The 12,610-nt window shown below is 50.0% G+C and overlaps 1 protein-coding gene across 1 annotated transcript in view; it reads right to left on the reverse strand.

Moving 5' to 3' along the window:
- Positions 1 to 12,610, reverse strand: part of ATP2B2 (ATPase plasma membrane Ca2+ transporting 2) — a 402,426-nt gene that overhangs the window by 34,335 nt on the left and 355,481 nt on the right. The window contains exons 15-16 of the mRNA XM_079933858.1: positions 11,392 to 11,606; positions 7,193 to 7,435 (exon numbers count right to left, since the gene is read on the reverse strand). Coding sequence (XP_079789984.1) covers positions 7,193 to 7,435; positions 11,392 to 11,606 — 458 coding nt within the window. The remainder of the gene's footprint in view (positions 1 to 7,192; positions 7,436 to 11,391; positions 11,607 to 12,610) is intronic.

Here is a 12,610-nt window from a genome sequence, read left to right on the forward strand (position 1 = left end):
TTGTACACCCGTGTTCACAGCAGGATTATTCACAGGAGCAAAAAGGTGGACGCAACCCAAGTGTCCACTGACAGATGAAGAGATAAGCAAAATGTCATCTACACATACAGTGGAATATTATTCAGCCTTAAAAAGGAAGGAAATTCTGACGCATGTTACAACATGGATGAACCTTGAGGACATTATGCTAAGTGAAATAAGCCAGACAAAAAAGGACGGATACTGTGTGATTCCACTTACACGAGGTCCCTTGAGTAGTCACATTTATAGACACAGAAAGTAGAAGGGTGGGCGCCGGGGGCTGGGGGAGGGGGGGAGGAGTTAGTGTCTAACGGGGACAGAGCCGCACTTGGGGAAGATGAAACGTTCTAGAGATTGTGGTGGCGATGGTTGTACAATGTGAATGTACTTGATGACACTGAACTGTACACTAAAACGGCTAAGATGATACATTTTACGTTATGTGTATTTTACTACAATATTAAAACAATATTAAAACATCCTCAACACCCCGTCCTCCCTGTGCCCCCAAACGCGGCCACCACTGCACGGTAATCGCAGCAAATGCCGTAGGATGCCGATTGTGAGAGCGCATGAGAAAATGACTTCCTGCTTGCTGGCTGTCTCTGGTGGCCTAGCCCCTCCCCCTCCCCCCTTGAGGACAGGCACTGGCAGACGAGCCTCCCCGATGCCCAGATGGACCACCAGGCAGCCTCGGCAGCTGCGGCAGTGACCTCGCTAGCTCTTTACCAAGCTCTGCACGTGCGTCCTCGGTTGCATCCTCATGGCTCCCCAGGGGTCGGGCTGTTATTATTCCCATGTGCACAGGGAGGCCTGGAGAAACCAGGTCACACAGCTAGTAAGTGGCCGAGCTAGGATCTGACCCCAGCTGTTCTCAGCTCTGAGCCCACACAGCACACGCCCTGCCTCTCTTCACTAGCATTTGAGATGGTTGTTTAACGAGGTAACTGGTGGGTGATTGGTGTAGAGCCCATGGTCGGGGGTGGGGGGAGGGCTGTCTTGCTTATCTCTACTTCCCACTTGGGGTAACTAATGAATATGCGTTGAATGAATAAATGAATAATTTGGTGTCTGTGGGTGTGGAGAGCTGCTGATGGGAGGCCAGGTGGGATGGGATTTTGTCAGAATTTTGGCCTCTGGAATTGTCATCTGAGGGTCTGCCTCCCCAGGAGCCTCTCAGGTGCTGGGCCTCGAGGAGCAGCAGGGGGCAGAATCATGGACTTGCCCCAGAGACTGCAAAGGCTTAGGGCGGGGTGTGTGTCCTGAACAGCTGGGACAGGCTGAAACGCCCTGGGGAGACACATGCTGGAAAGCAGGTTTCCTGGGGACCTTCCCGAGCTTGCCCATGCACTGTGCATGTGTGTGCATGTGGTGTGTGTGTGCTGTGCAGTGTGTGGTATGCGCATGTGGCGTGTGTGTGTATATTTGTGCATATACCTGTGTGATTTGCGTGTATTGTGTGGTGAGTGTATGTGCTGTGTGCGCGTGTGTGTGTGGTATAGTGTGTGTGTGCTGTGTGTTTTGTGTCACATGCACAGGGTGAGAAGGTGGGATATAGGGATTAACAGTGCTGTTGAAAATCAGAATTCCCCATTCAGGGTTATGTGCTTTAAACTGTTCTCCTAGGGATGGTGTTTGCAAAAACAAACAAACAAACAAAACCAAACAGAACCAAAACAGCTGCTGAGTCCAACACAAAGGCCCCTGTCGCTTCACAGACCAGAACGAAGGGCCGCCCCACCTCCCCCTCTTAAGGCCCTGCTAAGCCACTTCCAGGGCCTTCTGTGCCCTCTGGAGCCCCTGCCTTGGCCAGAGCCCCTCGCAGAGCTCGCTTGACTCAGGGGGTTCGAGGTTCATTGGAATATTTAGTCGCACCCTGGGTTTGGAGCCGTCTGAGTTCAAGGGCTGACTGCTTCCTAGAGTCACCTCCCCACTCTCCCCTCCTCTCAGGAGCTCTAGATCTAAGATCTGTGCGAAATACAATCGAGCAGATCCTTCCTGCCTCTGGGGGTCCTGGGGGCTGTCTGTGGATGAAGCCACCTCAGTTTGGGAACGGGGTAGACTGAAGACCTGGAGTTTCTAACGAGGTGAAGTGTGGCTCATTTATTCAGGAAAACCATCCTTCCAGGCAGATCCTCCCTGCTCCTTCTTCCAGAACCACTTCAGGGACTCCAAGGAGATTTGTTTTTCTTTCAGTAGTTCATGTTTCCAGAACATACGCCATAAACTTCCAACAATTCGGCTCCACAAGTGCCCATCTTCATTTTAATAATTCAAATGTTAACTGTAGTGTCAACCTACGTTAAAAGAGGTCTCATAAAATATAAACTGAAAGTCCGCTTGGGTGGTTTCAGCACACAGAATAAACGTGGGTGGAAAAGGAGAATGTTTTCCCAAGAAAGCTCCGTGCCTCTAAAGTCTGAGGAGGAGCTATTTCCATTTGAAAGCTCAGCTGCAGCTCAAGAAGCAGCAGGGCTACAAGAAGAAGCAGCTAGCAAAAGTCTTGACGTTCAAAGAGTCGGAAGCGACAAGGCAAATCTGAGGGTGTGCCAGGATTTCTGAGGTGGGGAAGCAATTTCTGACTACAAGATGATTCATGTAGCTTCCCTCAGAGGGCAAGCTTCGTTCCTAATGATTAGAAATAGGAGTGGAAAGAAGAAAGTTCTGCCATCCGCAGAAGGGCTGGGGCATGGGGCTGGGGCTGGCCCTCTGAGAGGCGCGTCCTGGGTCACTTTTTCTGGCCTTCCCGCTGGCAGCCTTGGCTCTCACGCCACCCTCCACCCGTGCCTGGCTGGTTCTGGGCACTGTGATGAGAAAGCCTACTAAGGGCTTATCTGCTGCCACCCAACTCCCCCTCAGCCTTCTCAGCCTCGCCTCTCATCCCTGTGGCCCTGGGAAAGGTCCAGGCCACAGACCGCCACATCTCCTGAGAGGTCTCTGGGCTTTGGCAGGCTGTGGCCCTGCCTGGAATGACCTTGCTCCCTCGCCCACTGGGTAAACTCCTCCAGAGCTCTCGGGACTCAGCTCTGTCACTTGGTGGCAGGAGCAGCCCTGGGCAGGTTACTCGATATTTCTGCAGCTCTGTTTTCTTAGCTGCAAGACGGGAATTGTCCTATTTGCCTTGATTACCTGGAAGGGATGTGGAGGGTCAAACTAGACAGTGGCTGGCAAAGCAAACTACAGAGGGTAAGGCTCGGAAATAATAATAGAAGTGATAAGAGTAACAACTGGAGCGGTCTGAGCGCTTGCTACGTGTCCAGCACTGTGCTGACAGCCACACCTTCTCATCTGATCTCAGAGCAGCCCTGGAACTGCCTCAAGGCAAAGGTGCAGCCAGAGGACTTGGAGAAGGAGTGGTGGTGAGCTGTGCAGGCTCTGGACTGGACAGACCTGGATGTGAACCCTGGCTCAGCCTCTCATCCGCTCTGGGGCTCTGGGCATGTTCTTTAACTCCTCCCAGCAACAGTGTCCTTATCTATGAATTGGAGACGTGATGTCACCTACCTCGTGGGGTCCTCATACAGGGCAACATGGGTTAAGCACTCAGCAATGAGTCTGGCTAAGTGAATATTAGTGATTATGAGTCATTGTATACTCATTTTACAGATTGGAAAACAGAGGCTTGACGAGGTTAGTTAACTTGCTCAGGATCACACGGGTGGTAAGTGCTGCAGCTGAAGCTTGAATCTTGGTCTGTCAGACTTCAGAGCCAAAGCTCCTAACCTCTGCTTACTGGACTGGGTGTCAGGACATCTGGATTCTAACTCCACTAACCCACAGGGTGACTTGGCCCAAGTCCTCTCCCATTTCTGGGCCTCAGAGTAAAGTGAGGGGGCTGGACCAGGTGGTCCTTAAGGTCCGCGGACCCATGCAGATTATACCTACACAACCTACCCCTGCAAACACTCATCTAGTTTTAAAAAAAATCTTTTAGAATAACAGGCACTAGCTAATTTGGAAGTCTCCGGATCAATGCAGACTAGAGAGTTGAGGGCAGTTTCAGAATAGATTCGCTCGGCATGCTGGAGGTACCAAGAGAGCACTGGTATTAGCCGTGGGACTGGGACCAAGGCCAACTACTACTTCTTGCTGTCACAAGAATAGGAAAGTAGAACATAGAGGTAGCCCTGTCCTGAGCCTCTTATCAATTCATATTCATCCATCCACCACCCACATATTCATCCGTCTGTCTACTCTTCCATCCATCCATCCATCCACCTACCCACCCATCTCTCCATCCATGCCCCACCCACCCATCCATCCCTCTCCCTACCTAGTCTTCATCTCACTGATACATATCTATAAATTTATTCACCAGTCAATTCACTGACCTCACCCGCCCAACCAGTACTTCCCAAGAGCCTATGCTGGGGGGGGGGGGAGCAGAGATAACTCAGCTGTGTCTCTCCCTCTCAAAGAGCACACAGCCTGCATCAGACTGCAAGAAGACACAGAAGAATCGGCACCCTCGTACAGGGGGAAATACAGCCTTGCCCATGGTCTGTTTCCCAGGCCAAGCTCATTTCCCAACCAAAGCTTAGGGGTAGTGTGGGGACATTGCGTGCCTTTCCTGCCCGACTCCTCTTGCGTGGTAAGGATGTTTTGCAGTCTAGATTTCCCAGACTGGTCTGGAGGGTGGCTGGACTTCCACCCTCAACTGAGCAGCCTGTGACTCTTCTCAAAATTCCTCTAGGCCTAGAAGGGCAGTCCCTGGGAGCCCCTTCTCCCAATATGGCTGACAGCCCTGGCTGTGAATCGGACCCTCTAGACTCCACGCCTTCCTTCCTGAGACCAACCAATACTAAAGATGCTGCAGGATTGGTTTCAAGGACCAAGAACCGAATCTGGACACCCTACTCAATAGCTGGCTTTAGGGTATCTATAAGTTGGCTTTGCCACTAATTGGTTGTGTAACTTTGGGCAAGACCCTTTCCCTCTGTAGCCCTGATGCCTCTGCTGTCTATTCGTTTATTGATTAACCTCTGCCTGGTTACCAAGGGATGATTTTACTGCTGACGAACAACAATGCTAATCACCCTGAGCACCGAATATGTGCCAGGCCTTGTGCTAAGCACTTTCCACTTACTAACTCATTTCATCCTCACAGTAATTCTATCATCTCCCCCAGGAAACTGAGGCACAGAGAGGTTAAGTAACTTGTTTACAGTCACACAGCTAGTGAGGGATTTGAACCCAGGCCGTCTGGCTCCAGAGTGTGAGCTTTAACTGCCACCCAGACATACCAGGGGCCTCTGCTGTCCCTTCCACATTGACGGCCATCAGCGCCCAGCAAAGAGAACCGTGTGGCCAGGGTTCTTTCAGGGAAGCCCCAGAAAGAAAGGCACAAGGGTTCTAGGATGCCAGGGTTCAAGGCACAGAAGGGGACACCGGTGCCCGAGAGGTAAGTGACTTGGCCTGTTTACAAACCAAGGATCCCGGTTCCCAGGTCCTTGAGCTCTTTCCAGGCTTGGCAGACACACTCTTCCCCAAGGCGGACTGATGGACCCCTGTCCTTTAAGCCACCTGGATACAGCCTCAGTCACCGACATCTGGAAATGAATTTGAGCTGTGCCACCGGTGCTGTGAAGCTGCCTAATTGAGCTTTATCGCTGCAAAGATGTTTCGCAGCCCTCCCGGCAGATCCGAGAACTCCTTTTTGACTGTAATTGCATAATATACATCTCAATTCAAGCCCATCTTGCAGGGCTCTGCCCACACAGCCACCCCCATCACCAGAAGCCTGTTCTGGGAATTGCCCCACTCCCCTCTCTGCGGGACGAGATCATTAACAGCATCTCAGTTATTTTAGGAAGGCCTGGGGAACAGAATAAAGCATCGTCAACCTCCCTTGATTCCCAAATCGGGGCTGGGAGGTAGGGGATGGGGTGGGGTGGGGAGAAGACAAAAACGCCGTCTTTTCTGGCATTCCCCCGCCCCGCGCTCCTGCCGCCCCCAGCATCCTCTATCATCCATCTGCACGCTTTCTCCCGACCTACTTTCTCCTTCTGTCAGTGCTGCCTCCCCAGCCTGCAGCTCAGGGCTGATGCAGGAGTACCTGCTCAACCGCAGGGGCGGGTGCAGTCCTTGCAGCCCCAGTGTCCCGTACCCCCCACCAGCCTTTGGCCCTTTGCCGCAGACTCGTGCTCTTCTCCCAGACTTGATAAAGCTTCTGGCACTCCCGCCACCCAGCCTGATCCTGAAGGTTCAGGCCGGCTCAGGAGCCGAAGGAGAGGTCAGGGCTAGGGCACGTTGGCGGGGTAAGCAGGAAAGCTCAGCTGCTCACCCAGATGCTCACACTGTAGAAATGGGCTCTGGATGGACAAGTTTGTATTTCTCTTCATTCGAATACTGGTTAATCACCAAAAGGCAACCTATGCTTCTAACCCAATCAGGGATTCTAGCATGATGCGTCCAGGCAGCTGAACTGAGACAGGAATATGAGAGTTTTTCTTAACAAAACGAGTACTACCACTACTATTACTGACAACAATGTCGTCGCCAGTGGTAGATTGTGTAAATGGCCACAATTAGTACCCTCTCTGAATCCACACCCTTTACAATGTGACTTTGAAGTTCCTCCCATTAGAGATGGAGTCTATTTCCCTGCTGCTTGAATCTGGACAGGCCTCTCGACTTGTGTTGGCCAACAGGATGTGGCAAAATGACAACGTGAAGAGCCCAGATTAGCCTGCTGGAGGAGGGGGACCACACAGAGCAGAGATGAACCGTCCCAGCCGAGGTCATCCCAGATCAGCCTGGAGTCCTGCCAAGATCAGCAGAGTTGTGGATGTGACCCACCTCAGACACACGAGGACATGGTCCCCCAGTTGAGCCCAGCCTGAACTCCTGACTCACAGAAATGTGAGCTAGATACACAGCCTGGTTTTCAGCCACTACATTTTGGAGTAGTTATACAGCAGAAGCTAACTAATAAAAAGACTATTTTTTTGGTAGGGAGGGCAATGACAGGGTCTAAAAAACACAATTAACAACAATCTTCTTTTTTGTGTCATGCGAACAGCACAGCTGAGTCAAAGAGAAACAGGCTACTATCTGACCACCCAAAACACATCAGTAGGATTTAGAATTATGCATCACACTGCTTAGCCTGCCCAGTGCTTCTGTATCGCCCCCGGACGCTCCTCCCTCTGGTGGAGGCTGCACCACTTACCAGAATCTTGGTGGTGTAGGCGCTGTTGATGGCAATGGCGTTGACCAGCAGCTCCATGGTTTTGGCGTTGATGGAGCTGGGGTCGGGGACCTCCTTGTGATGGACGTCGCCCACGTAAACCTGCACCACCGTCATGCGATTGGTGGTGAGTGTGCCCGTCTTGTCCGAGCAGATGGCCGTGGCATTGCCCATGGTCTCACAGGCGTCCAGGTGGCGGACCAGGTTGTTGTCCTTCATCATTTTCTGGGGGAAAGGGCAGATGAGATGGCAACAGTGAGGAGAGGGAGCTGGGAGGCAGGGTCACGGTGTAAGCACGCAGGAAATGAGGCAGAGCTGCCCCTTTGCTTCACACATGTGCGAAGGATCTTGCTGGCTACAGCCCCTGTCATCTGGACTCCTTTTCTGTGTGCAGCCCTTTTTCTCTCTCTCTCTCTCTTTTTCGTTTCTTTTAAATTATTTGAGGCATTTAAAAGAGTTGATTAGTTGACTTTATTAATTTGGATTACAGAAGTAATCTGTACTCTTTATGGAAAAAATAGGGAAAAGGATGATAAATGAAGATTGGGTCCTTTCTGATTACTTCAAATAGTTTCCTCTTACACCCTAACAGAAATAAATTCCTTATTTGGTTATGAGTTTTTTCAAAGGTACCATCTTTCACTGGTGCTTGGTTTTCACTGTCACTTTGGTTTCACCCAAACTGAATAAATTTAAGGTATACATACGTTAATAGACATAGGACACTATCTGGAAATAAACAAAATATTAGTGTCATTATTTCTGGGTGGTAGAGTTATAGGATTGTTATTGCCTTCTTTTAAAAATCTATAGCTTCTATTTTTCTACAATAAATACATATTATAACTTGTGTAATAAAAATCACAAATTTCTTTTAAATATAGATGCACAACAAAGAAAGTAGATCAACCATAATCCTACCACCTAGCACGGATACGTCTTACATATCAATATCCTTTCTTTTAAAATTTATGACAAAAATGAACTCCTACTCGACATATTATTAATTTTCTTATAGTCACTGTCCTTTCTCTCTTCCCAGCATCACACTCCTAGCTTCTTCCAGGTTCTCAAGCAAGTAACGCACATAAAGTGATTCTCAAGGAACCACCACTCTTACTGCAGGCCCTTATGACACAGTGACCCTATCTGGCAAGGACAGATGTGAAAAGGTGCATTTAGCTAAAGGCTGAGTCAGATGTTGTTCTAGTCTGTGCCTAGGAATCTGATTTCCTTTATTCTTGCCCTCATTATAACTCTTTATACCAAGGGTAAAAAAGGAGTGCAATTAGAATAATTTTATGGTAGGTCATGTTACTAAAAAATGAGTATTGGTAGAATTATGTGCTCTTGCAGTGTCTCTTATCAAAACCTGTGATAATAGTAACAATAAATGTATGTGGGATGGATGTATGTCGAATGGATGCATTTAGCAGCGATTTGAGTTTGCAACACACTTCACAGTTTGTAAAGTTCTTCCGCCCTTATTTCCTCATCTGATGTCATGAGGATCCTATGAAACCTTCATGGACTCTTGTACTCCATTCTGGTGACCAAAGAAGCCAAGGCAAAGCAGCTTGACCAGGATGACACACCTACTGAGGGTTAAAGCTGGCCTTTGAACCCAGCTCTGTTTAACCTCACAGCCTGGATCATTCCATCAGGACTCTGCCCATCTGTCCTCTGTGAAGAGGGTTCGTCTCTGGGGCTTAAGAATGTATAGGCCTGAGCCTCCCGATATGGTTGCTACGTGAGGCTATTAAGTACTGGAAACAGGGCTGGTCTGATGTGAAATGTGCCGTAAGTGTAAATTACACATCCAGTTTTGAAGACTTATTATGAAAAGAGAAATGTAAAATACCTCATTAATAACTTGTATATTATCAAATATTACAAATTGGCTTGATAATAACTTGGACATATCAGCTTAAGTACATTATTAAAATTAATTTCACCTGTTTCTTTCTGCTTTTTCTTTTTAACGTGGCTACCAGGACATTTAAAATCACACGTGCAGCTGACATTATGTCTCTACTGGACAGTGCTGCTCTAAGCGGTCACCACTGTTCTTTTGATGACGGCTCCCAGGGGCTAGGTCCAGGCTCAGAAAGGGGAGAGTTTGCCCCTCCTGGGTTGGGGGAGCTGTACTAAGTTTATCACGTGACTGTACAAGTAACACTACCTAAGGCAGCTGAAGGCACAGGTGCCAGAGATACAAACTACAGGTGTAGAGGTCTAACAATGTCTGTATGGGAAGCCCCGAAACCGAAGCTGTGAGACTTTTAAGGAGATCTCGAGCTCAACTGGGTGGCTTGTGGGGTCCCGGCTCACGGCAGCAGGAGGTCTCAATCTCCGGGCCCCAGGCCCCCGATCAGCATTGTGCTGTGACCTGTTTGGGCTTTGGTTTGTGGGATGGAGTTTCTTCGAGAACCCCAAAACAAGGAGATGATAAGGGCGGTATCCTTTACACATAGCTGCCACTTTCTGGCACCTGCCCTGAGATCTCTTTTCTGTATGAAATTACATCGGTGAGCCCAGCCCAAATTCCAGCTTGGAAACTGACGCTGATCGTGCCCTCTGGCGGCTCTGCATTCTCGGAGCGAACGCCTTGTTTTTAAACATGGCCTGGCCTCTGCCCTGGCAGGGACATCCTGGACTCAGGGCCCTGGGAAACAGGAGCGCAGAGCCCTGCTCTCCCAGGTGGGGAAACCACGGGACCAAGGGAAAATGATGAGCCCAGGGTGTGAGGACCTGGGGGGTGAGCCAGGCTTGAAGTGTCCCCAAGAGGGTCAGGCGCCCAGTGCTCATGAGATGCCAGCCCCATACCCCAGCGTTTGGGCTCTACCGACGGCCATGGGCCTGGGAGCAGAAGGAGGTGGGGCTCTGCCATCAGGGTGGCATTTTGGAGCAACCGCCAGACCCAAGGCATTCATGGGCCTACTTGCCCTTTATTGAATTGCTTTTAAAACTTCATATTTTTAGCCCATCTCCTGAGAGGAGGGGGCTTTTTTTTTTTTTTAATAATAGAAGCTACTGTTTTTATTTATTTTTTTAATTAAAAAAATTTTCTTTTCTTTTAAAAAATATTTATTTATTTATTTATGGCTGCATTGGGTCTTCGTTGCCACGCGTGGGCTTTCTCTAGTTGTGGTGAGCGGGGGCTACTCTTTTTTTTTTTTTTTTTTTTTGCGGTATGCGGAGCACAGGCTCCGGATGCACAGGCTCAGCAGCCATGGCTCATGGGCCCAGCCGCTCTGCAGCATGTGGGATCCTCCTGGACCGGGGCACGAACCCGTGTCCCCTGCATCGGCAGGCGGACTCTCAACCATTGCGCTACCAGGTGAAGCCCGGGGGCTACTCTTCGTTGCAGCGCACGGGCTTCTCATTGCGGTGGCTTCTCTTGTTGCGGAACACGGGCTCTAGGTGCGTGGGCTTCAGTAGTCGTGGCGTGTGGGATCAGAAGTTGTGCCTTGCAGGCTCTAGAGCACAGGCTCAGTAGTTGTGGCGCACGGGCTTAGCTGCTCCGTGGCATGTGGGATATTCCCGGACCAGGGCTCGAACCCGTGTCCCCTGCATTGGCAGGCGGATTCTCAACCACTGCGCCACCAGGGAAGTCTGAGGAGGGGCTTTCATAAAACCAGACATCCTTTTTATTTTAGGCTTATCCCTTTCAAACTTCAGGGAGCAAACTCCGAGATTAGTCACACAAGTACTATGGCTACAGCGGGGTCTAAGGCTGCGATGGCCAGGCTTCTGCCTACGTTTGGGGGGACAGGGGTGGGTGTGGGCCTGTAGGGTGATACCTGCATCTAATTTATTTTTTTTAAGTTGAGTCGATTGTCAATGTTTAAAAATCAGGAGAGTTTATGTTAGGTCCAGATTTCTGGCTTCTCTTGGAAAAAATCTGAATATCTGGCAACACTGGACCCCATCCCTCCAAGGCGACACTTGGCTGTGCTGAATAACAGCTGTCCCCTTAGCCAGGGTGTGGCTCTCCTGGAGGCACGTGAGTTTCAGCCACCTGCATGCATCCTCTCTCCGAGCTTCCTCTGTCCCCACTCCTGCTACTTAGCTCTTCTCTCAGCCCCGGCACTGGCCCCGCCAGCCACCCCACGGACCCCCAGCTGGGGGCAGCCAATCTCAGTGGCATCAGCTGGCCCGCCCTGCTCTCCCCTCCTCACCTTCACCGAGTAGGCCAGTGAGATGGTGACAGCCAGAGGGAGCCCCTCGGGCACGGCGACCACCAGCACCGTCACACCAATGATGAAGAACTTGACGAAGTACTGCACATAGACGGGCGTGCACTCGGGCAGCCATGGCTTCTGGTTGACCACGAAGGTGTCCACGGTGAAGTAGAGCACCAGGATGATCACCGTGATGGCTGACATCACCAGACCTGTGACACGGGTGGGAGGAGACCTGTCAGGGGATTTCCTGGGGGTGCGGGGCCCCGGGAAGGGAGATGTGGACCAAAGCCTTGGCTCAAAGGGCTCTGGGGACAGGCAGGCCCTAGCTTACACCCCAGCTCAGCTTGGTAGCGTGGGGCAAGTCCTTAATCCTCAAAGAGCCTCAGTTTCTTCCTCTGTACAATGGGGATGCATATTTATTTCACATGGTTTTGTAAGGATCAAATGTGATGAATACATGTAAATTGCCTAGCACAGTGCCCGACGCAGAGTAGGTGCTGAGTGATCATGTGAATCAGTAACTGCTTGCACGGTGCCCTCACACAACAGGATGTGCAGAGGGTACCACTTACTTCCTCCTGCCTTCACGTACATACTCTTTCCTATTCCAGGAACTAGGGACACAGCAGTAAAGAGGACAGAGTCCCTTTCAGCCCTTGGGAAGCTGAGATTCTAGAGGGGGAGGCAGACAAGAAACAAACACACGAACAAGATAATTCAGATACAGATAACGCTGTCAAGAAAAACTCCAGGATGACGTGGTAGGAAGTGACATGGGCTGAGGATACGAAAACAACCCAAATGTCCATTGACAGATGAATGGATAAAGAAAATGTGGGCTACGCGTACAATGCAATATTATTCCGCTTTAAAAAGAAGGAAATCCTGCCATTTGCAATAACGTGGCTGGACCTGAAGGGCGTTATGCTCCGTAAAATAAGCCAGACACAGGAGGACTTATCTGAATAATCTAAAAGAGTCAGACCCATAGAAGCAGAGAATAGAAGGGAGGTTGCCAGGGGCTGCACGGAGGGGAAAAGGAGCGTTGTTTTTAGTGGGGAAAAAGTTTCAGTTATGCAAGATGAGAAAGTTCTAGAGCTCTGCCGTATAGCATAGCGCCGATAGTTTAACAACGCGGTATTGTGCACTTCATAATTGCTTAAGAGGATCTTACGTGTTCTTACCCAAAACACAAAAACCGAAAAACCCATGA

Source organism: Stenella coeruleoalba (assembly GCF_951394435.1).
Source record: "Stenella coeruleoalba genome assembly, chromosome: 10".
In the NCBI taxonomy this organism is placed as follows: Eukaryota; Metazoa; Chordata; class Mammalia; order Artiodactyla; family Delphinidae; genus Stenella; species Stenella coeruleoalba.